At 39.0% G+C, this 25,122-nt stretch overlaps 2 protein-coding genes across 7 annotated transcripts in view; one reads left to right on the forward strand and one right to left on the reverse strand.

Annotated features, from left to right (window-relative positions):
• On the forward strand, positions 1 to 24,146 carry CHPT1 (choline phosphotransferase 1). Of its 3 annotated transcripts, none has more exons than XM_048499851.1 (9): positions 1 to 414; positions 7,843 to 7,990; positions 9,467 to 9,608; positions 11,471 to 11,555; positions 13,425 to 13,556; positions 13,806 to 13,964; positions 14,196 to 14,321; positions 16,095 to 16,205; positions 19,776 to 24,146. In XM_048499851.1, the coding sequence occupies exons 1-9, from the start codon at positions 172 to 174 to the stop codon at positions 19,818 to 19,820; spliced, it is 1,191 nt and encodes a 396-aa protein (XP_048355808.1). In that variant the 5' UTR covers positions 1 to 171; the 3' UTR covers positions 19,821 to 24,146. The 3 variants fall into 3 exon arrangements, 2 of the variants coding, with proteins under 2 accessions (XP_048355808.1, XP_048355809.1); XR_007244786.1 differs by having other exon boundaries at positions 2 to 414; positions 16,095 to 16,342; XM_048499852.1 differs by having other exon boundaries at positions 2 to 414; positions 16,095 to 16,239.
• Positions 19,150 to 25,122, reverse strand: part of SYCP3 (synaptonemal complex protein 3) — a 9,324-nt gene continuing 3,351 nt past the window's right edge. For 2 of the 4 annotated variants that reach the window (XM_048499853.1, XM_048499854.1), the window contains exons 5-8: positions 24,047 to 24,081; positions 22,580 to 22,697; positions 21,665 to 21,764; positions 20,721 to 21,128 (exon numbers count right to left, since the gene is read on the reverse strand). In XM_048499853.1, coding sequence (XP_048355810.1) covers positions 20,730 to 21,128; positions 21,665 to 21,764; positions 22,580 to 22,697; positions 24,047 to 24,081 — 652 coding nt within the window. In that variant the 3' untranslated portion in view covers positions 20,721 to 20,729. Of the gene's footprint in view, positions 19,856 to 20,017; positions 20,123 to 20,720; positions 21,129 to 21,664; positions 21,765 to 22,579; positions 22,698 to 24,046; positions 24,082 to 25,122 lie in introns of those variants that run through there. The other 2 variants (XM_048499856.1, XM_048499857.1) reach the window with 2 other exon arrangements.

A 25,122-nucleotide genomic window follows, 5' to 3' on the forward strand; every position in this document is an offset into this window, starting at 1 on the left:
CACCCTCCTCCTCCCCCTCGCAGCCTCCAACTTCCTGCTCGCCTCCCTCAGGCCGGAGCAGCTGCAAGCCCTTCCCTCTCCGCCTTCGTAGCCCAGCGAGCTCGGCCTTTCCCGTCACCGTGCTCGCGGGCCGGGGCTGCCGGGGCTCCGGCCAAGGGGCGGCGAGGCGTCATGGGGTGGCGGTGGCTGCTGTCGGAGCCCCTGAGCGCGGCGCAACTGCGGCGCCTGGAGCAGCACTGCTATAGCGCGTCCGGGCGCTCGTTGCTGGAGCCGCCGCTGCAGCTCTTCTGGGCCTGGCTGGTGGAGCTCGCGCCCGCCTGGCTGGCCCCCAACGCCATCACCCTGGGCGGCCTGGTGGTCAACCTGGTCCCCACCCTCCTGCTCTTCGCCTACTGCCCCACCGCCACCGAGGAGGTACTCGTGGGCCGGGGCGGGCGGGCGGGGAAGTCCAGGCAGCGCCGGGCCCTTTAAGGGCAGAGGTTGCTCTCGGTCGGGGGGATACGCCTCCTGGACTGGAGCGGGGCTGTTTCTTTAAGGCAGGGGTCTTCAAACTGTGCCCCCCCAGATGTTCATGAACTACAATTCCCATCAGTCCTGCCACTTGGCCATGCTGGCAGGGGCTGATGGGAATTGTAGTCCATAAACATCTGGAGGGCCATAGTTTGAAGACCCCTGCTCAAAGGACTTTCCCCCACTTTCCTGCCACGTTGAAGCTGTCATTCTCGAACGTGCCCACAAGGCAGCTTCAAAGTGGCAGGAAAGTGACGGAGAAGAAAAGCCCCGGCAGGCCAGTTCGAGGCAGGGCTGCAGTTGAAGGTTGTAAGAGGTGCAGATTAAAATCGGTTTGTTTGGCTCCGAATATGTATCTACACATTATTCGACGGTATGCATCCACACGCCGGAAGAAACGGTTCACTTAGGTTGAAGGGAAGGGGCAATGTGTGCAGGTCAAGATTGGTGAGCCTCTACTAAACGAAACTAGCCTGGACTGGATGGGCCAGGCTGCCAAGCAGGGTTGGACCCTGGTCAGTACTTGAATGGGAGATCACCATGGAGACAGGCAATTGCAAACGACTTCTGCAGGTCTCTTATAAGTTGGTTGCCACTTCATAGCTCTGTCTTCCACCACTGCTACCAGTAAATCCTCTTTACTGAACCGGAAGTAACTCATGCTGACTCCAACAAGACTCAGTCCCTACTAAAAGTGCAGAGAGGTCTCTAGAGAGGTCTCCAGTGGGGTTAGACCTGTAGAATTATGGAGGGCTTACAAAAAATTAAGCTTGGCATCTCTCCTGTATATTGAAGTTGCAGAAGGGCTTGTGTTTTGTGACCATCTCCACTCTGTTGTTGGGGATGGATGGTGGAAAACTGACTTTCATGTACAATAACTTATGCCATTAGATATTTGTCCATCTTTGCAATGCTCCCTAGAATGCAGCCGTTTTCAGTTAGCTCTGATGTGTTGCAATGCAATTGTGGAAGTATCACAAGGATCTGCTCAAGAGTGCCTGCTGCCAAGATAAGAGGGAGACAGTTTGCTTTGCCAGAACTCTCTTAATGTTTCCTAGTGCTCTTAAATCCTGTGAGGAGTGGTTGGTGGAGCCTTTGACTGATAATCCAGTTTGATACTTGCCTGTGTTTGACCTACTTTAAGGCTGAAGTGTCAAGTGTAACACAAGAAGCAAGTGACACAATACACCTTTCCCCTGCCTGGGCTGTTTGGGGAGCAGGGAGGTAGAATTTCTACTACTTTGCTTCTGTAAAATATACTGTTTCTGGCTATGCCAACACAGAGCTGGTGTATTTCTGCAGGGGCAAGTTTTTTCATAAGGATTGCCACAATGAACCGAAGAGAGAAAGAGGGACTACATTTCCTCAACATGAGGTCCTGCAGGGTTCCATCTTGTCCCCCATGCTGTTTAATATTTACATGAAGTCATGGGGAGAGATCATCAGGGGATCTGGAGAGAGGGGCTACCAATATGCAAATGACACCCAGCTCTACTGCTTCTTAAGAGAGAACTCAGATGGGTCTGTGGAATTCATGAATAGGATCCCGGAGGGGGTAATGGAATGGATGAAGGCCAATAAACTGAAGCTCAATCCAGATAACACAGAGGTGCTGCTAGGCAATGGCAACGATGCTCAAAGACTGAGTTATCAGCCTGTCCTGGAGGGGGTTGCATTCATTCTTCTGGAAGGAAAATATTCTTATCTTGGGGTACTATTGAATCTTGGTCTACAGTTGGAGGCTCAGGTATCCTCTGTCACACATAGTGCTTTTAACACCTACAGCCATTCCTCAAAAAGCATGATCTGGCCATGATGATCCAGTATGTAATTATATCCAGGTTAGTTTACTGTCATGTGCGGGGTTGGGGTGGGACAGCCTTTGAAAACAGTCCAGAAACTTCACCTCAGCCAAAGTGTAGCAGTCAGGGTATAGTCAGGGGAAGAATACAGGCATCATATCACACTAGTTCTAAATGATCTGCGTTGATTGCCCATTTGTTTCCAGGTATAATTCCAGGTATAATTCAAAGTGCTGGTTCTTATCTTTGAAGCCCTAAATGGCTTGGGGCTGGGGTACCTCCCATATTGTCGTCCACCATTTAAGATCTGTGCCACAAGCCCTGCTAGCTGTGCTCTGTCACAGCGTGGTATAGTGGTTAAGAGCAGGTGAACTCTAATCTGGAGAACCGGGTTTGATTGCCCACTCCTCCACCTGAGTGACAGAGACTTATCTGATGAACCAGATTCGTTTCCCCACTCCTACATCTTGCTGGGTGACATTGGGCTAGCCACAGTTCTGTCAGCCCCACCTACCTCACAAAGTGTCTGTTGTGGGGAGAGGAAGGGAAAGGAACTTGTAAGCCACCTTGAGTCTTCTTACAGGAGAGAAAGGTGGGGCATAAATCCAAACTCCTCCTCCTCCTCCTCCACTTTCATGGGACAGGTAGCAACCAGAGACAGGGCTTTTCAGTAACAGCACCTGCATTTCTGTATGTGCCTAACTAACGGAATAGAGACCGATACTAATAAAGAAGTATTGCTTTCATGACAAACGGAAGCAGTGAGGCTATCTCAGTGCATTTTTAAAAGGATTTTACTCTGTATGTCTTCTTTAAAAACAACAACCATATGTCTCATTCCACTCCAAATTCTACATTGGCCAAGTTTAGGTGGATCACCAAATTGTTACTGGCAGCCTTTGATTCTGATTTTGTCCGGCAACGCTCTGACACATGCTGTGAAAAACTGGCAGGTTTTTACAAAACAATGACCTGCGTGCCTTTGTTTTTCTACTCATAAAGCAACTGCATTGGCCGAAAGCCTGCGGGGCCCAGTATTTGACCAGAGGTATTCCAGCATAGACAATGCCCATAGATTCGCTTAATGCATTGATAAGACTATTAAATTGCTAATGCAAAATCAAGGTGGTATTTCAAAGTTGCCACAGTGAAACAGCTCCACTGCAAAAAGGACTGTGGCGTGAGGAATGTTTACCCAAGAGTAAGTCCATTACTTTCCAGGGCAGTTTTCTGTCACTGAAGTGGGACTTGGTTCTAAATAAATATTTAAAGATGTTTGATTTGCCTTCAGTGGGTCAGGACTTGCGTTCTTTCCCAATGAAACTTGAGACTTAAAATGCTTCCATTTGGCTAGTTTGTACCTTCAAAACATTTAGCATTTGCTGCCGATATAGTCTCATGATGGTTTCGCTTGTTAGTTATTTTTGGTAGCTTTCAGTTCTATGCTTTCCTGCTTTTCAACAAGTTGCAGGCAGTTTAGGGAAGTGACACTTCGTTTTCAGCAATATTTGCTCTGCAATTCCAAAGGTTCCCCCTGTGGATCTCTCTTCTTTGCATGGTTTCAGTTCACCATTCCCGTCTATATCCATTCTCTTTCCCTTTTCCCAAATCTGCAGTATGTGAAATTCATCACTCTTCTTCTAGTCCAAATGAGCTATCTGCCAGCTTCATGACTGATGTGTGTTTCTACAGATACTCCCATGTTTTTTTCACACATTGCTTCATAGTTCCTGTAAATAAGAAACTTGGAAGCCTTGAAGCTTTCACCATCATACATATAAGTGTGTTTGCTATGTGCAGACCAATATTTAACAGTGGAGGTTCTTGCAACACTTGTTAATTGTCAGTTTTTGCAGCATACATATTAATATATACTCCTGTGATATGCTGAGTGCTAGTTGGAACAGATGAATTGGTGCTACTCATTAGCAGAGGTATGCATGTCAGTTTTTCATGTTTATAAAATGTTCACAGAGGTATGGCTTGGTCTCAGGTCTGAGAAACTGAAGCTCATAGCTATATCAAATCCATTCTAGTGGAATTAGAGATCCGTGGCCCTGAATCTGGACAAACCTTATGCTACTTTTTTCTCACTGGCTCCGTTTGCCCTGTTGCAGCTCTTAATCGCATTTAATCAGCATTTTCCATGCATGGGCATAGAAGAGATCATCCGAATGTGCACAAGGGGTAAATTTTGTCTTTCTGGTAACTGGACTAGATAGTCAAGGCTCAGGTTTTCCAAAGTGTGGGTTGCAAAGTGTGACCCTTCTTGGTGCATCTGAGTGCCCCCAGGGGATTATAATAGCTATGTGATAGCCAAAAGGAGGGTGCCATTTGTGAAACAGCATTATATTGGTTCTTCCAAAGTGAAAGTTGTTTGGAAAAACTTGCTCTTTGAACCTCTTCTTCATTTGAACAGTCCACTGTTCTTAATCATACTTGGTAAACAGTTAAGCACTACCTTATAATTCCAAAGATCCAAATATGATTAGATTCCTATTAGTGACCTTTGGTCATTCCTCTTATGTGGATTCCGCACAGCATATTTATAACAAGTTGCAATCATTATAAATAAACTCATTTCCCCTTTTTATAAATGGAAAACTAATTCATTTATAACGATTGCAACCTGTTATAAATATGCTGTGCGGAATCTACTTTAGTTGTGATTGAGGAGGTGATCTAGGTAGCAGATGCTTTTGATTTGGTTTCCAGTGCCCCATGCCTTTGCAGGGCCACCTGTTACTAAGTTTTCAATGTAGGCAATTTGACTCATTTTGGTTGGTCTTAATAACATGTATTACATGGATGGTGCTTTACTTCCTTTGTGGTCAGTTAAAGACAGAAAGAAAGATGGCTTCGGAACTGGGTTAAATTTCTGCCATGCTTTAAAGGTGCAGGTATCAGAATTGGGTTTGTATCTTTTTCTGGAGCTCCAGAAGATAAGTCACATTAAAACATACATTACAAAAACATTAAAATCCACCTCCCTCCTAAATATACATCATTAAAACAGTTTTTAAAAGAGGTAAACAGAGTTAAAATACATTTTTGTTATGAGATGCAGATTCTTATCTGACTATCCTGAGGGAATAAACACTTATATGAAGGGCAGATATGCACCCAGTTCTTATATGTAGGGCAGATATGCACCCGGTTCTAGGATGAGAATAGCAAAATGTATTGTTTAGACTCAACCTCACAAATGTGTAGAAAGGACCAAAATTAGCTACATTCCTTGTCTTTTAACATTTATCTTTCAGCAACTCGCTTAGCAAGGTAGCTTCTGGAGAGAAAATTCATAAACAGTTAACTGGGTTCTCTGTTTGCTCTGTCCCAGCACCCTTGTAACAGAAGGAGCCTGGAAACCAATTCATTTCCCTTCAGTAGCATGAATAGCTCCTGATTGAGGGAGGAGAACCCAGGTGACAGCGTTCTTGGGAATCCAACACCTTGCTCTCTGTCTCTTTCTGACTACATCTTGTTACTATGTGTGATTGAGGACATGTAGATACATGTCAGCTAGACAAGTGTTCATGTGAATAAGGCCCACTTTCCTATTGGGTCCAAATTTGCTTTAAGAAAGGCAAAGTATAAGAAAGGCATGAGCCCTTTCCTCCACCTGCTGCTGCTGTCCTATGCTAAAGGAGCAAATAGGATTAGATTTTACACAGGGCTTGTAGGATTACACATACAGTTAACTAAGGTATCATTTGACAAAGAGACAAATATCTTAAGGTAGCCTGAAAAAAGTATTGAGAAATTGGATATAGTGAAAATAGAACGCTCATGATAATGTCATACGTAATGAAATGGCACCGGACACTGCAATGAAATGCAGATACTTCATATGCTCTCACGTGCTTGTGCGATGCATAGCTCTCATGAAAAGGAGGCAGAAGCTACTGAAGAAGAGTGAGAGGGAAGGCTTGTGGTTAGCAGTCAGTGTCGATAAGTGAGTGTCCTTCAGGCAAGGGTCTTGGGCATTGGAACAGCCAATCATATCAAAGTGAATCTCAGAACGACATAAACTGTGTTTCTGTTCAGAGTCAACCAGAGGGGTACTTGCCAGTGTTAAAAGTTTAGTTCTAAGGAAATAAATCCAAGTATAGATCCAAGGGGAACAGAGGTCAAAAGACATGTAGTGTCTACAGAACTAAGTACCGTGGGCACAACACTGCCTGATCTGAACTCACCTGATGTTTTGGGGGAGTATTTTGGTTGCTGTTATAGAGCTTGGAGTTGAATAGGATGTATAACGCAGGATTTTTTATGTGCTTGAGAACAGGGAACAAAATCCAGAGGAGCTCACAGGGAAGCTTCCTGATTGTCAGGTGTTACAAACAAGTTTTCTGCATAAGGAGAGCAAGGGAAATCTTGGGGAGGGGAAGTGGGGAGGCAGTTTTGGTTGCCTGATAGGAATGTGGAACACTGGTGGTATTTCTTTACAGTTGACATTTGTCATGTGTAGAAAAGCCCTTATTAGCTAGAATAGAATAGAAGAATAGAATCTTTATTGGCCAAGTGTGATTGGACACACAAGGAATTTGTCTCCGGTGCATATGCTCTCAGTGTACATAAAAGAAAATACATTTGTCAAGAATCATAAGGTACAGCACTTAATGATTGTCATATAGGTCTAGTAAGCAATCAGGAAACAATCAATAGTAATAAAAACATAAAATGTAAAATCATAAAATAAAATGAAATGTCAGCACAGGCTATAGTCATACAGTCATAATTGGGAGGAGATGGGTAATAGGAATGATGAAAATGCTAAAAACAGACAAAAGAAATCCCAAACCCATTGATGTTCCTGGAGGTTTTCTACAGAAAGGGATATTGGCGCAACAAGTTTTTTGCTGAAATGCTCTATGGTGAATTGTTGAGCCATTCAGATTACTGGCTTAAAACCTGGTGGGCCCACACCTATCTGGGCTCTGCTGTGCTTCCAATGAACTATTGTAATCTCACAGTTATTGTAAGCCCAATCATGCCTGCCACAAGTTCTCATCCTTTATTGTTAATGACCTAGAACTGGGTTGTTGTTTTTTTCCTGGAACACATGCAAATGATGTATGAAGCTGAGCAGGTCTGTGTTAACTGAAAATGTATGAGGTTGGATTTTGGGGTATGGTTTGAGAACAGTTGATAACAGCCAGGCTTACTTTGGCCTGAATGAGAGGCTGCCTAGGATTCTCATGCAAACTGCCTTGAATTCCATGATGAAAGAAGGCTATAAATGTGGTAAATAAGTAACATTCCTCAAGCTATCAAAACAAATTGCATTATGTTCCAGGTAGAAAAATCAATAGAGTTCAGAGCATTTGGCTCTTCTGGATGGTGAGTATAATGATCTTTATTGCTCAACTGAAAACTGAAACTTTGCAGTCTTGTTTAACCTATGACCCAATTAATTCTACTCTTAAAAGGACTGTTTAGCTGCACATCCTGTAAGACAAATATAGCTAATGTTCCAGCAATTGGTTTGATAGTGTCAGATCAGAGTCTCTTTTTGTATTTGTTGCAGGCTCCATCTTGGGTGCTGTTTTCATGCGCATTAGGACTCTTTATTTACCAGTCATTGGATGCTATTGATGGGAAGCAAGCTAGAAGAACCAACAGCAGCTCTCCTTTGGGAGAACTCTTTGACCATGGCTGCGACTCTGTGTCCACAGGTAACTTCAAAATAATTGTTTCTGTTAATAGGAAGGACAGGCATGCAGGAAATAACCACACGTGCAAATTTGCAAACATCATTAAAAGTCAAAAAACATTTTTTTAAATATTTGATAATCTCAGTGGTACGAATAGTACCACTTGAGTGTAAGAATAGTATCAGTTTAGTGAATATTACCTTCCAGTGGTGCAATCCTAAGCAGTGTTAGACTGGAATAACTTTGTTTAGGTTTGTACCACAAGTGTACCACCATGGGAATTGTTGCCCCTCCCTCAGTTTTTAGAAAAATGATGTATTAGTTTCTTCCAAGTTAACTCTGTCAATCTGTTTCTCTCAGATTATCTGAAGTTGCTTTTTGCCATCTGTTGCTCTTGGGAGTCATTTTCATGGCTGAGCAATGTGCTGTCTTGCGTATGTGCTCTTGAGAGTAGATAAATAAAATTTCTCGACATTTGGAAGCTATGGAGTGAGGGTTGCTAAAAATTATTTTAGGCAGGGTACTGAAATACATGCAATACTTTCTTATTAAACTTCAACATATCTTATTACTTTAATAGCAATGAAGTGCATCATTTTTAACTTAATTAAGATCCAACATTGTTCCTTTGGCATATGCAGGTGTTTTAGTTCTGTAAACAAAACTGCAACTATACCCAATAGAGAGCTGCACCCTGTACTGCCTTGGCATATGTCTTTGTTCAGAGGGAGGGGAAAAACCTAAATATATGTATTTCTCAGAAATGGGAACAGTAGAGAGACCTTTAAAATGTGGCAACAAGTAAAGGGGATGGTTACCCATTCGTATAGTACACGTTCTTGGGAAAGGGATATTTCCAACTGAACAGATTTCATAGCTAATTAGGATTTCAATCTCGGTCTCTCTGGTTTCTAACCTGGCATTGAACCTCTGCCTCACAGTGGCTGTTGCATTTACAACCCCCATGCAAGAATGTTTGTGATTATTTCTGGCAAAGACGTGTGATGTTGACATGGATTCTCTCAACTCATAGAGTAATTACATAGTAAAACTCTTATCAGATGTTACAACCTCTGCATGTAGCTACTGCCAGGCAAAATCATTTCCAACAGATTTTTTAATCTGATATATGCTGCTATATACTTTACAGGCTCAGTTTGTTAATTCAGCATTAGCAATGAGAAAATTCATTAAGTTCTTGGTTCTTCTGGCAAGAGGTCTGCATTATTACCTCACCTCAAGCTTAGCTTTCATTTCAATCCATTTATTGCACCATAATAAGGTGGCTCCTGTTTACAAGTTTAGATATTTAGATAACTAACCAAAACCACTTGAATTGTTCAGAATAGAGATTATGTTTCAACAGAGTTGATATCTCTACAAATAATTATAAAGTCTCCCTCCGCGTCGTAACTTCCTCTATAAATAGTACAACTGTTAGTCTATTTAATTGTTACATATTTTGCAAAATTAATTTTGTTTTACTGTTCTTTTCAGTTTTCATTGGTATTGCAAGCTGCTTAGCAGTTCGGCTAGGAACGAATCCAGACTGGCTGTTTTTCTGTTCCTTTATTGGAAATTTCCTGTTTTATTGTGCTCATTGGCAAACCTATGTATCGGGCATGCTAAAGTTTGGGAAGTAAGTAGATTTTTTCATGATTTCATTGTGAGTGGTGCTTGAAAGAGATTTGCTGTGGCCCAAAACCTGTGTATTGGGTTTAATACTGACCCAGTGGGACACAAGGAAATATATATTTTTGTGAGCTAAAGCCTGCAGTAGGCTTGGCACTTGGTACTGAAAGAGACTACTAGTCTTTTTCAGTAGTTAGTAGTGTTAGTACAGCAGTGTTAGTACAGCAAAAAAATAAGTTGTCACAATATTTCTTAAATAGTGAAGACTGATTAAACCAGGGGTCCTCAGCCTTTTTGCCACAGTGGAAACCTTTGGAATTCTAATGCAGAGTGGTGGATGTTGCCATAAGATGGCTGCCACAAGAGGCGGAGACAACCACAAAATGTCAAGGAGCGAGGACATAGTTAAGTGTAATAGTAATTTTTTAACATTTCAAGCAGAAACTGTGTGTAACAGCAAACCTTTTGAAATAAACATATTGTTTACAAATATTTTTGTGCAAACACACCTTCAGTCATACACTGACAATCTTTGTGTTATGGTAGCAGCTGCTGCCCTAGCAACGTTTTAAAAAGCACAGCCAATCAGAAGCCCTGCTAGGCAAAAGCCCCGTCTGGCCTCGCACTCTTTCTAAAAATGTTGGATAGTATGTTGAGGTTGCCTTGAATAAATCAAGAGCCTGAGGGTGGAAGTGTTCATAGTGCTTGATGTTTAAGGACCATAAATATTTTAAACAAGAATTCCACAACACCTCACAAACTTAATTTTACCCAGAGTCCCATACACCCAGGTTGGAGCCCTTTAATGGTGTAATCCTATGTAGAGTTACCTTGGCCTATGCCTGTTGAAATTAGTGGGTTTAGACTGGAATAATTCTGCACAGGATTGCACTATGACAATATTGGCCAGGATTTGAAGAACCGTTCTATAAGCCTATGTGAGTGTCAGACTTGTTTTTAAAAAACAAACAAAACAAACTTGCAGTCCATCCACATGCCACATGGTATACTGCTTTTGAAACTGAAGGTTGTTTCTGAAGCAACTTGTGTTATAGAATGTAATCACTAATTTATAAGAAAAAATCATACCCTTTGGATTTCAGTCATTAGTATATTGGTATTTTTCTATGCCATTACTTTGCTACAGGTATACCTTTGTTCCACAGAAAGATGATATTCTTCCACTACAGAACAATGCACGGCAGACCTTATTTTGTTGTAGAATGTTCCACCTGGGTCACAGTGCCTACCTAGCCCTGCTCCCCACACCTGTTTGAAAATCTGAAAGTAAAAATAGATTTTGGCATAAATGTTCATGTATCAAAGTACAAAATAATGGTTTTGATAAAGGCAGCGTGGCAGCGTAAAAATGAATATTTCTCATATTCGTTCAGGATTATATTCCAATGCAGAAGCATAAAATTTTCTTATCCGCTGCAGCTTAACTGACTGAACTATCATCTTTCAGTGGAACTGGGAATAACAAGCTTCAAATATAATGTACTAGGTAATTAATTTCCCATCATCCCTATGCTTTACTTCTCCTTCATAAGTTTTGACAAGATTAAATCCCCCCAAAGCAGAGAAATTTAATTATTGTTTTTTGCAAGGGGGGGGGGGGAGATGCTTTTGTTGATTTTCTTTGTCTCGGCTAGTAATCAACTGCCCTTTCTCAGATGTCTTTGAAAAGCTGTTTTTAGAAATTATTTCTGCAAACGTATGCTCAGATTTAATTAAAAAAGAAACTGGTAGAATCACACTGAAATGTGATTTATATCTGATGAGACAGTGTAACTTTTATAGCCAGAAGATGTTTTTATAGGCTGAAGATGTCACAGGATGTGAAATCTTATCTCTTTTTCACTCTAGAATTGATGTTACTGAAGTACAGATAGCCGTAATGATACTCTTTTTGTTGTCTGCATTTGGTGGAACAACCATGTGGGACAGCCAGGTAACTAAATAGCAATTAGGCCTTAAATACTGTACATCATTCCTATGCAGAATCATTACTGTATAATAGTTCCTTCTAATTTTTTGTATTTAGCACATATTATCCATGTACCAAGTCTTAGGCCTGTGTTTATTGTAGGATACCTTTTCCCATGTAGTTCTAGTCGTCTTTCCTCAGTGTTGTGGTGTGCACGAGTTTAGAATTCTACAAAGGAAAAAGACCCCATCTGCCATAAGCTATTTTTTCTCTTGAATCACTAAAATCTTCTTAACCTACCACAATTCAGTGCACACATAATTTGATTTCATAATATTCTAAATTCTATATTTTACTATGGTATCACATAAGCATTGCCTCGACGTACTGTTGTGTAACATTGTATAAGATGTTGTCATCATACAACAGCTGTATTTTTGATTAGCCAACAAAATATGTCTCTTAATTTAGCAAAATCTCAGATTTAAACTGCCTGTGCTTTCAAGGCCATTTTGTGCTTGTTCTGTGGAATCCAGAATTGCACTGTAGCAACTTGACACTGAGAGTGGGTGGCTTAGACTGTGTGTCTCGGTGTTGTCTCTTCTCTGCAGCTGCTCAGATATCCAGGAAAAAAAATGTAGAGATATAACACTAAAGTGAAATTACATGGTTGGGAGGCTGTAGACTATCCACTCACCATCTGTGTACTGGCAAGTTACTATATGCTTTTAATGGAGTTACTGTGTAGTTTACAGTTGCCTGCATTGACCCTTGGAATTAAATCAAAATATACTGGCATGCTAGAATGTTTGCATACTCATGAAATTAAAATACACTGAATTTTTTCCATACGATATCACAAGGGATGAAAGGAAGAGAGTCTTCTTTGAATGTACATGTGTCCTCTATAATAATACGCATTTTCTATGTACAGTATGTATGCAACTGTCCTGTATGCTTGGTAATCATGGCTAATAGCAGAATTGCTTCAGTTAATATTACTCAGATTCATTAATTCCATTTACGCAGCTTGATCTGTCCACTCTTTTTAGCAGCAGTGAAGTAAGTTGAAGCTTGAGGAGCTGCAGTTATATCCAGGTCTTGTGGTGAAGCTATGATTATTCTCCTTGTATCAGGTGCCTTGTGGGTCTCTTTTCCCCCATCCCATCTTCTTGTGTGGTACCACCCTACCATATAGGGACGTTCTTAGAACAGTCAGGCACTGATGCTTGTGAGTCAACCATATGAGACATTGCAGCATGGGGCAAGAACAGAGGGTGCCCTTTGTGTTATTTTTGGGCCTCGAAAGCAATAAATCAGCTACTTTTGCCATTCTGTAAAGGGAAAATATCTGCTTGAATTATAATCTTTTATTCTTGCAAGTCTGTCTTCTAAAGCGTAACTTGGTGGGTTACAGCCAATTCATTTTTTTACTCTTCTTTTTAATTCTCTGCTGCCTTTTGGAAGTTTCCTTGAAACTGCAATTGAGTTAAAGGTAAATATTTTTGCTGATGGTCTATTAGCTGGATATTAAAATAATGCAATTTCATAGCATGATGAAATCTAAACCAAGCAGGCAGATGGTGTTTGCATTTCCTGTCATGCTACTGTTGTGCGACCAGTGAATCTGGAGGAACTATCCATTTTTAAGTTAGAAGTGATTGCAAATGAGTTTGGAAAGAAAATTAATGTTTAGTGACGCTTGACTCTGAATTTTAAATGCATTAAGCTTTTGTGCTTCTAACAAAATTAAAGTACTATTTTTAAGGCAAGAGTGTTGACTGAAATTTTATGGTAAAAAAATGGATAGTTCAAAAATAAACTTTTAGCATCTTTCAGTAATATACTATTATGTTAATTAGTATCTGTATCTTTAATTTTTTTCCTTGAAAGATTCCTATGCTGGACATAAAACTGAAGATGATTCCCGTGGCAGGAATAGTATTTGGAGCAATAAATTCCAGTTACCACTATTTCAAAGTAATCTTTGGAGGAGGAGTTGGGAAAAATGGATCCACAATAGCAGTAAGTACAGAAGGTTTTGATGTGACATTAGTTTAAATAAACATTTGTCTAACATGCCAGGTATTTTTGCATGTCCTATCTTATAGCTAAGGTTAACCCTGAGTTATAATAATATATTTTAAAAACAGCTTACTTTACATTTCAAGCATCAAATGACTAAATAGCACAGTTTTGTAGAATTACTGCTAAGGGCATTTAAACAATGTAGTATAACAAAGCTTTGCTGAATATTTTCTGTATGTCTTTTAGGGAACAAGTGTTTTGTCACCAGGAGTCCATATAGGATTAATTTTTACTTTGGCAATAATGATCTATAAGAAGTCCACAACACACATTTTCGAAAAGCATCCTTGCCTCTATGCTTTAACATTTGGATTTGTGAGTGCCAAGATCACGCAAAAACTGGTGGTAAGGAAATCTCAGCATTTCATATGCACTAAATAAACTGTCATACCAAGGTATAATGTACAGGAAGCACTGTAGACAGAGCAGAAAGTGAGATTTTTAAAAATATATTCCTTGAGACAGACATAACTATTGACTGTTACAAGCGGTGATGGAACTCTTAAACCGTGGGCAACAGAGTTAAAATGGAATCGAACAATTTACTTGAAACTTAATCCAGTATTTGTTTTACAGGTAGCACATATGACAAAAAGTGAAATCTTCCTACAAGATACTGCATTTATTGGACCAGGCCTCCTATTTCTAGACCAGTATTTCAACAGTTTTATTGATGAATATATAATTTTGTGGATAGCACTGGTGAGCTATTTTCTGCATATTTTGCATTGGGTATATAAAATAAAGGAATTGAACTTTCTTGAGACTTTCTGTATTTGAACCAGTCTCCTCAGCTGCATGCTGTCTAGAGAATTGCCACAATCCACTAGAACTGGAACCGCTAAACTCCTTTGCTTGATTCTGATATAAACAATCTGTGGTTTGGTTGCTGAATGCATTTCAGGCGCACATTCTCAGTTCCCTGTATTACTACTTATTTCATGATATGGTAACCATAGTTTGCCATAGTGCTGGCAATGTAATAGGGAATTTAGAGGGGGGAAGAAAGTGTGGGGCCAAACTAGTTAGGTTCAGCTCAGATATCACAGCAGCGTATGGATTGTGTCATAATAAGTATATTGACAAAACCCAGCTGCTGAGCATAAGTTGAAAAGCCTGTTTCTGGGAATGAACTTTTATGCTGTGCCTGCCATAGGGAGTAGGTCATTTCCTCCCCAAAGCAGTGGTCTCCAGGAGGTGCTGAGTACTGTGTTTTTCTAAAAGGATTTTAATGTGTTTTGTTAATGAGCTTTTGTTGGTAGCCCTGAAATATATATTTTACCCTACCTTCTACTAGTGTGGGTCTGGTTGAATTGTAAAGATAATGTTAAATTCGGGAAACTTTTATCTGCTCAATCTTAATGGGGAACAAAGTATACACTTGGCTCCCAAATTTATATATGCTGAATCCCAATTTATTTCTGGGCACAATTCAGGGTGCTCGTTTTGGCCTATAGTTTGTGACCAACATACCTGAAGGATCACAGGCTCCCTTATGAACCTCACCTTTAGGCGCCTGCTTTAGGCGGTCCTGCCTTCTGAGATTAGGTGTGTGGCAACCCAGGAGAAAGGGTCTTCCTGGTCATGGCACCAATGCTCTGGAACTCTCTCCCCAAGTTGGGAGTTTGCCTATTTTTTGTGTTTCCATCTTCCTCCGGTGGATGAAGTCTTTTTTGTTCAGCGTTCCCTTAGTCATCCCTTCCTTCTTGCCTGATGTTTTAACTGATGTTTTAGTGTATTTACTTTAGCTCTGTTTTTAGTTGTTTTAATGATGTGTGTTTTGGGGGTTGATTTGAATGGTTTTAAAATGCAGTGTCATCATGTACATTTCAATTTGTTAACTGGCTTAGTGGCTCTTAAGGAGGGCAGAAAGGTGGGATATAATTTTGTAAAATAAAAACAGAATTCTTGACTTCACTGTTGTTAGTTTCCAGAATGTGAATCAAAGATTCTTCCCAGTGGAGTTGCTATGCTTTCTCACCTATCCCTGCCCCGTCTGCAATGAGTACACTTAGACTGTTGATCATAATATTAGTGAGAAGTAGGTAAGCAAAGGAAGGAGGGGGAGCCACAGGGGTTTCCACCTAATTCAGCAGCTAATAAAAAGGGACGGGGGAATCTCAAGAGTTAAAATCAGGCAACCTAACTTCAGTGCTAATTGTTAAAGATATAGTATGTTTCTAGAATCATACATTTAGAAGAGGGCACAAGGGTCATCCAGTTGAACCCCCTGCCTTACAGAAGCACAATAAAAGCACTCCCGATTGATGGCCATCCAGCTTGTTTAAAAACCTCCAAAGGAGACTCCACCACTCTTTGAGGCTGTGTATTTTACTGTCAAACAGCCCTTGCCATCAAGAAATTCTTCCAAATGTTCTAATTGTAATGTTATCTGTAGAGTTTAAGCACACCTGAATTCATTTATGCAATACTGATCTAAATTTCTCAACTTCTTTTTCCCCCTATTGTCTTTAGTTCATATCTTTGCTTGATTTGCTGAGATATTCCACTGGACTATGCATACAGATTGCTGCACATCTTCGCATACATGTCTTCAAAATCCCATCTCATCAAGCTCCTGAACAGGTTCAAAACCATAATGAGTGACTTGTAGCTGAAGGTGAAGAGGAGGAGCAGTTAGGGAGAAATGTTGAATTGTGGAAAGTACCTTTATTCAGGAATACAGATGTGAAAACTTCTGGAGAAAATGAAGTGCAAGAGAGGTCATTAAATTTGCTTCCTGAGTCAATATTTCTTACCTGCACAATGTAGCTGTCCTATGGGAATAAAATAATTGAGGGACTTTTATCAAGTATCTAATCCTTGATTAGCAGATTTCTTGTCACCTCAAGGTAGAAGTTCTTGAAAATCCAATATATTAGGCAGCTAATAGAACTTTAAGACTCAGGTCCTTAGAAGGCAACTTAACACCAATTCAGTATAGATGTAATAAGTGCACAACATGCTGCTAAAACAATCCATTCCACAACTTGTTTTTAGCAGAATATGGTCAGTGAAAAGTGCCTCGTTCTTCCTTTGGCACTTTAATTTTTTTGACGTGTGTGTTTACTATAAGAAATACAATGCACAAAACATTATGTATAGATTACATTTCATCTTTCTCTAGGATTTTTTAAAAACTTTATTTAAAACAAAATGAAGACGCTGTATTCTGTAGCAGAATACCAGTGTGGGAAAGGACGGGGAATGACTTTGTGCTTTCACTTTTGGTTGCTTTTTTATTTTAAAAATATTTCCTGAACTGCCTCCTCCCACTAGAGACAAATATGGGTACAACAAAATCACAGGGAAACGGATCAAGAAACTCCTCCAGACTGTCTTCTGTTGTTGATAGTAGCCTTTGTGGCTGCATAACAGTACCAAGGAAAAATTACATGCAGTAGTCATGGGTAGTTTGGCTGTTTAAGTTGAAAAAAACCCAGATTACCCATTGGGTTAGATCCGCTAGAGGATTTCCTCAGCCATAAGGTGAGGGGAGTGATTTTTTTGCTGATTTCTCCCTCTTGTTGCAGATCTCTAGCTCCTCCTCCATGCTGTTCCTGGATGCCCCCAAGGAGTAGCAATCAGGGCATTTTGAGCTGCAGCAGGAAGGGGAGGAAAGCAAGTTGTGCTCTGCTGACAGAAATCCCTGCTGTCCCCTGAAATCATCCAGTGGATGCAACCTATCATTCCTTACCGGGGGGGTGGGGGTGGGGGGGTGCTAACACTCTAGAATGTGAAATCACTTTTTTTTTAAAGGAAGTAGAATTGGGCCTTCTACACATTTCTAGTGGAGAGTTCTTTATTTTCATTTGCTATGTGTTTGTAATGTAGGAATTTTATAGCTATTGGTTTTGTATGATATTTCATGGCTGTGTCCAGAAAACATTTTGTGTAGCAAGTCTTTTTGCACAAAGTTGGCCCTTGGTGAGGGCAGGATCAGTGTCCTTTCGTTTTTAAGGATTTAGTGAGGCCAGAAAAAAGAACCGCTTGTTCTTTACTACCAGTTAAGTTGCATCATTTGTTCATTCCACATTCATCTTCTGTATAAGAAAGAGATTAGCCAGACCTTAGTCCTACTGTGAATAAGTTGGTTGTTCATACCTAATAATTAGAGCTTTCCATAAAGTATGGGTGAGTTGGGGGGTGGGGGGAGTTGTATGCTTAAGCGCCTTAAAGGTGAATGGGTAGGTCTAATGACTGAGTTGACTTCATTATACAAGAAATTAATCTATATTCAATTGATCAGAACAGTTTAAACCAATTTGAACTGCAGGGTCTAGTTGAATACCTTGCTTTTTTAATGTAATTAACTGTTTGTAGATATAGCCATCAGACCAGCTGGGTTGACTGCTCTCAAAGTAGTCAAGAGAGAACATGTTTTTGAGATGGTTCACACAAAACATTTTTTCTTATGCAAGTAAACCTTTGTGGTTCCTGGTAATGCATTTGCATGTACAGAGCATAAACTACAACATAATGAATCAAGGCAATATCATTTCCTCTAACTGTGGTAGATGGAATAACAGAGCTGCAATGAACCGGAATTTAACCCAGTATATATTTAATGTTTATACACAATGATGTGTGCCAAAGACTCCTTTGGCTAAAACCTCTTGTGTGAACTGACTCTAGGCACCATGAAATGGCCCTGAAGAATGAATTCCCTTTGTTTAAAATAGATAGTCACCAAAGATTTATACAGTTTGGCAATTTGGCATTCTTACATACAAGGCAAGTACTATTTTGTTCTAAATATTTAAGTACTAACATGGTGACTTTAACTCAAGCTCACTCATGGCTGTCTTCCCAGAACTTGTGTGCGAGGAACCTGTCAACTTTCTCCATTAAATAGATCACTTTTAGCTATTGCCCTCTAATCTGACATTTTAACAAGGGACCATGAACTGCTTTAATCTTGTTTCCTTAACCAGAAATAGTGCAACAATATGTAGCAAAAAATGCCTTCAGAAGCAGCCGTCAGAAAGCAGCCGTCAGAAGTGAGAACTTCCATATCATGTAACTGCATTCTAAGATAAATGCTGACTAATGGTGAAATTGACACAGAGAATCTTCTTGAAGTAGCTTTAGGACAGTCAATGGTGGCAAACTGCATTGAACAGAATCTTGTATCTCAAGGGCATTTCTAGAAAAACTGGAAGAAAAACTTATCTTTCTTGGTCTGCAGCAGTTAGTTATTTTTAAAGCACATAACTGTACTTTAAAAGGTCTTAAAAGGGATGGATGTCAGAATTTAATGATGAAATGAATTTTTATTGCCTTTAAACAGTTAAATACTGTAGTAATCATAAGATCCTGTTACTGAGATGCAGAGTCTCAGAGTCATGAAAATGCATTTGTAATGTTTGAATTTATTTGTATTAAATATATTACCATTTAGAACAGGTTTTTTTTAAACCTACCCAACCAAGAGAATCTGATTCTCAAAGTGATCCTTTGCAGTTTTGGGAAAATAAAGTCTAATGTTCCATGTGCAGTTTTTGGAGACACATTCTTCCTTAGTAATTCATTAAACATAGCAGGTTGCATTTTTATTAGGAGCTCTTTAATTCAGTTATGTAACACATGACATGAAAGGTACAATTTCTGATGTATTGGTTGCCCAAGAAAGTGGAACATCCTTGTTAAGAAAAGACTGACATTACAAATTATTGAAGTGTTTTTCAATAAAAGAAATATTATGCCAGCAAAACATAGACTGTAAAGTATGGCAGTTAAGGCAAAACCCTCTTAGATTAAAGGAATATTCTCCTGTGATACATATAACGGTGAGAATATAAAAATCTGAAACCTGTAAAATTTGTTGAAGACAATCAGTTTTTTGTATGTTCTGCAATTATAGTTCCTGTAGGAAAACTGTGTGTTACTAAGGTTTGTCTGCACTTAAATGGCTACTATTTTAAAAGTATCTGAATCCCAAAATAGATTCTTAATTTTAAAGAGGTGAAAAGGGATTAGTATAGGTTTGCCAACACTGAATGAGAATTAACTAGCTTTTTAGTTGCTTTGGAACAATGGCTTGTTGATGTTACTATTCACGTTACTGAGTATTCGAACAATGCATGTAACTTTTAATATGGAGTTTGAAACAATGGCTCTTTTGCTCACGGCTAACGTATATATCATGTTACTTAGGTTCACGTTGTTTCTCCACTGAGCCATCAGAATAACATGGATTGAAGAGACTTGCGAACAGTTGCCATCTCTTGCTGTTGCTGTCATAAGAAAAGAAAAAAACCCCCACTGGTTAAATGTAATATTTTGTAACATAGTATTTTGATTCACTGAACAAAATGGTAAATATTTAATTTTCTATTTAACATGTTCTGTTTTAAAATGCGTAGCTGAACTTTTCATAAATGAGTGTCAACACTTACAGTGTCCATCATAATTTTCTTTTGCAGCATAGCCATTTCTTTGCGAAGTTCATTCTGGGCTCCAGTTAATAGGCTTTCATGAGTCTTCTCCATGTCTTCCATGCTCTAAAAGCAGATGCCAGCTTCAATTAATCTTTCTTTTATATTGAGAAATTTGCTTGCCTTTAAGTCAAATGGGGCACCTAAACCATCATAGCAGCTACAAAGAATTTCTGTGTTGGGAAACTATGGTCTTAACACGTGCCAGTTCTTGAGAAGTATTTCCTATAACTTTTTTAGAATGCTGAACTACCAGTCTGTTAATAGAACTGGTCAGCTACTTCAGAAGATAACCTACATGCGACAAGACATAGTGAACATTATGTCAACATTGTGTCTAACTACAACCCTTTAAAAAACCAGAGAGGGTCACAACCAAGGAGGCATTCAGTTGCAAGTGTGAAGTCATCATGCAAAAATTGAAGGGGGCACAAAAAAAGGTTGAAACTGGTAAAACAGGCAACAGATACCCTGCCTATAAGTTAGATTCCAGTTCAGTCGCACCTTAGAGACCAACAAGAGTTTCAGTGTGTCAGCTTTCAAGACTCAACGCTCCCTTTGTCAGACCTGTCTGATGAAGAGAGCTTTGATGCTCAAAAGTGTACACCCTGAAAACTCTGTTAGGCTTCAAGGCACTACTGGACTCAAATCTTTCTCATGCAGACCAACACAGCTATCCTCTGAAGCTACCTATAAGAACATTCTGGCCATTGATATTGGCAAATAGATTTGTTATACAGTAATAACTTGTTAGCACAAGTGAACGTGGTTTAGACCAGAGGCTGCAAGAAATTACCATGCATATCTTCAGCATCAGGTTGTCAAAATCATACTTTCTTTCCAGGGCTAAAATCTGATCATAAGATATATATATATTAAACTGACAATAATACTGTGTCCTTAAAGTTGGGCATAGGCAACTTGCTTGGGCTATAATATCATTTGGTGTTAAAACAAAATGCATATACTTGACCTTCAAGAATTGTTCATATAGCTGCTTAATGGTTTTCAGTCTCTGACTCTGAACTATTCTTGCCTGTTGGAATACCTTTTGTTGTTGCCGAAACATGTTCTAAAGCAAAAAAAGTTCTTCTCATAAGATGCTCATATGATTATGATTGTGGATACACTTTAATACTTCTACAAAAATATTGCAGAGCAGTTTAAACTTTCCTGAAAATGAAGACTGTAAATTTGTCCAGGTCTGATGGCTTTGAGAAGCTGAAACATAGCATAGCTGTATTTAGTGTTATGCCTCATGATAAGAGATGTTAATGGAACTTACCGGTAATTTGTGAATACAGCGACTTTGCTGACTTTAACCTAGAGCTCCTAGTACTTCACACAGTTTGATCTGAATTGTTTTGAACTTTATTTTAGGAGAAGGCATTGGAGCATGCATCATTGCAAAGACAAATTTTGAAATAAATCTAATGCACAGCAAAATCCAGCTAGAATAAATATAGTAATTGCACATGAGTGAACATAATCTTTCTCGCCTCTTTGGCTTGTGAATGAACTGTAGTTTATCACACTCCATTAGAGTGGATAGTTGTAAATATAAGCCCCAAAGGTTTAAACCAATTGACGAATGCAAGGGAAACAAACCGCTAGTTTTTCTTCCTGTTCTTCTGCTTTCTGTAGGTCAGCATCCCACTGTTGAAACACATGTAGGAATTGTTGGGAGTATTCATGGTTGACTTTCTGCCTAAGGAAAAAAGTTCATAGCCTAATATAAGGGATTTGTGAATGCTTTGTGTAATATCAGTTATCTAGGACCTAGAACAGTGGTTCTCAACCTGGGGGTCGGGACAGGGGTCGCCTAAGACTCTCTGCATCAGTGTTCTCCATCTGTAAAATGGATAAATGTTAGGGTTGGGGGTCACCACAACATGAGGAACTGTATTAAAGGGTCGCGACATTAGGAAGGTTGAGAACCACTGACCTAAAAGGAAATGAAAGTCAACCTGCAGTTTTAAGGTAACCCTGAAAAAAAACTTAAAACTGTATGTATCAAAATCAAGACATTTGTTATGAAGACAGGCATTTTATTTAATTTGACCATTATTTTGAAGAGGGTATGCTTATTACTAAGAAAACTTTTGATGATAGGCTGCCGGGTTTTTTGGATAAATTATAATAAAATAATGTTATTCATTTGAAAATGTATATGCCACTTCTACTGTTGAGAATATTTACAATTAAAATCCAGTTGAAAGAACCATCTTAAATAAGTCAGCAAAATCTGCTTGATCTAGCAGCCATTAAATCAACAGAACAGGTTCAACAGGATTGATTGGTACAATTGCATAAAACAATGTTGAATATATGCCCCCACTGAGAAAGCCCAAGCATTTTCTGCCTTCTGCGGGCGTGGAAAGAAAGAGCAGGGCTGTAGAAGAACATCTTCACTGATAAGCAAGTACAAGAGGAGTTGCTCCTTCAGCTGTGTAGAACTTTAAAGGTTGGCAAAGTACATAGCCTGGACTGATTTCCCTGAAAAATGTAAAATACAAATCTTACCTTTGCTCTTGTTGGGTTTTCCAAACACATTCTATTTTCTGATTACTTGTTTTGAGAGAGGCTTTGGTGTACAATTCTAATCTTTTCCTCTTAGCTAGAAGTGCCTTGTTAATATCCGCTACGTTAAGACAATGAATGGGCATTGAGTTGTATATTTCAACAGATATATATTTTAATTTAAATTACACAAAGTTCTTTTCAAGCGACATTGCCATAATGGCTCACATAGGACGTTTAAGGTTTTATTGTTTTATATGTTTGAAAAGCTGTATTAATCTTATAGTATTCAAAAAAGTATTCAATTGTTTTAGTACAGCATAAGACAATGAACATCATGAATGTTATTAATAGTCAATATAAACAATGCTATCAAATGAAAAATCACTGTATTACTAAAAAAGCCTAATCAGTGATACTCAATGGTTGGGGAACCATATTTGACCAGTGTGTGGCACCTATCTTCTGTTTCCTCAGTGTGGGACCCATCCTATGTTTCAGAAAAGGGGGTGAGGCCCTTGTTAATTGAAGACTATGGTTAACTGTTGGTTTCACCTTGAAACAGGTGCTGCTGGAAAAACAGAAAAGCTAGAAGTGCAACCCTTCACACTAGGGATGGAAGTAAATATGGCTCTTTTAATTGAGCAACTCCCATCCTCTGCCCCTGAAATTTTTACTCCATAAGCAAGAACATACAGAAACGTTTTCAGTAATATCTTTCTGATTTTATATAGATGGCTGGCTTGCTGATCTAGATACTTATCCCTGGCAAGGCCACAATAAAATTAAAGTAAATATTATAATACTATACTGCTGGCCACACAAAGTATAATTAAAGCATGTGTGAGTATTTAATACAAAGTGCAGCAATCAAACATAACACATACAAGAATCCAGTTGTGTTTGATAGCTGCACTTTATATTAAATACTTTATATTAAATATGTGCACATGCATTATTTATCCTTCATGTGGCCAGCAATATAGTGTTATTTCTTTTTGCTTGCACTGCTGCACTACAAACTTAATACATAACTGAACATATTTTTAAAAAGACACAATACTACAGTCTCATGGTGTGGCCATTCTTGGAACTGAATTATAAATAGATCATTTGTTGCTGTGAAGCTAAACAGAAGACTCATTTACTACAAAGCCACTGGCTACAGTTTCTGCTATGTATTATAGACATAGTATTGTCTATGTAGTGTTGCTGTGTAGCATAGTACAGGCTATAGTAATGTAGTGCCACTGTACTACAAGATGAAAAATATGACAAAAAATCCAATTTAACTGAACATTTACATACATTTTAACAAATCTGTGCTATTTCTGTGCTTTTCACACTTACCAGATTATTTGCTGTAATTCCATCATGAACAATTTAGGTTAAGTTTATGAACTGTATTTGAGACTTATTGTGTTACAAAAGTGTTTCACTGACAGTACATGAACATTTTCAAATACATACCTCCAAATCGCTCCAACATATTCTGTACTTCTCCCCTATAAAAAGTGTTATAAGACTATTTTTGTTCATTATGAAAAATAAACTTATATATTTCAATTTTTATTATTGTAAGTGTTAAAAAGTAACATTATACAAAACAAAGTTGAATAACTACCAGTACAAGCTATTCAAAACTGATTTAAAAATGAAGGGAAAAACTGATTACTGACTTCATAATCCATCGTGCATAACAAAGGGCATCGTAATCAGGAGAACATAACCTTGTGTTCAGGGGAATGTTGAAAAATATTTGTAAAGCCTAATAACAGAAGATATTAATGATCCAAAACATAGCTTGTCAAGAGATACATAATTCATTAGGGCTATATTAAAGATGCATAGGCTAAATTAATTTCACTCGTTTATTTCAGACAAAACATTTGAGATCAAATGGTTTGAAAACAGTCGTATTAGCACTGCTAGAACAAGACAGAGAGAAAAATGTGAGCTCTGTTTTTTGTGGGGGTTACCCTTCAAGCTCAGTGTGTTTGAGGGCTTGTGTGTTTGTTTTTTTAAGGCTTGGGGAACCTTTTGACCATGCGGGAGGTTCCTTTGCTGTTCCCTGTGTGTTTGCCTCAGGCTGTTGAGGGGTGGGGATTCTGTTTAATCACCCAACCAATTTGAATCAGCTGCCACTCCTGGCTATGGAGTTACTGCATGGTTAGGAGATATGGGATCTATTCAACTTGCATCACTAGTTTACATCTTAAAATGTTGATGCAGCCAGATCCCCAAGGGATTTGTAGAGGCTGGATGATTGCCTCCCATTCTGGAGCTCCAACCTGTGTGGGGTTGTGATACATGATGCAGAAGACCCATTGGGTGGCCTGGTCATAGATTAATATGTGTCATGCTTTACAGTAGAGAACTGTACTTAGCTGACTTTCGATCTTCCTTACATCCCTGTAACAAAAAACTGGAAAATAAGTAATCTACCATTAATTTCAATATCTACAAAAACATCTCAGTTAAATTCCTATCTTAAATGCAAAAGATTTCCAGTTCTTTAAAAAACATATGGTTTACAATCAAACTTG

Source organism: Sphaerodactylus townsendi, linkage group LG06 (genome assembly GCF_021028975.2).
Source record: "Sphaerodactylus townsendi isolate TG3544 linkage group LG06, MPM_Stown_v2.3, whole genome shotgun sequence".
NCBI lineage: Eukaryota > Metazoa > Chordata > Lepidosauria > Squamata > Sphaerodactylidae > Sphaerodactylus > Sphaerodactylus townsendi.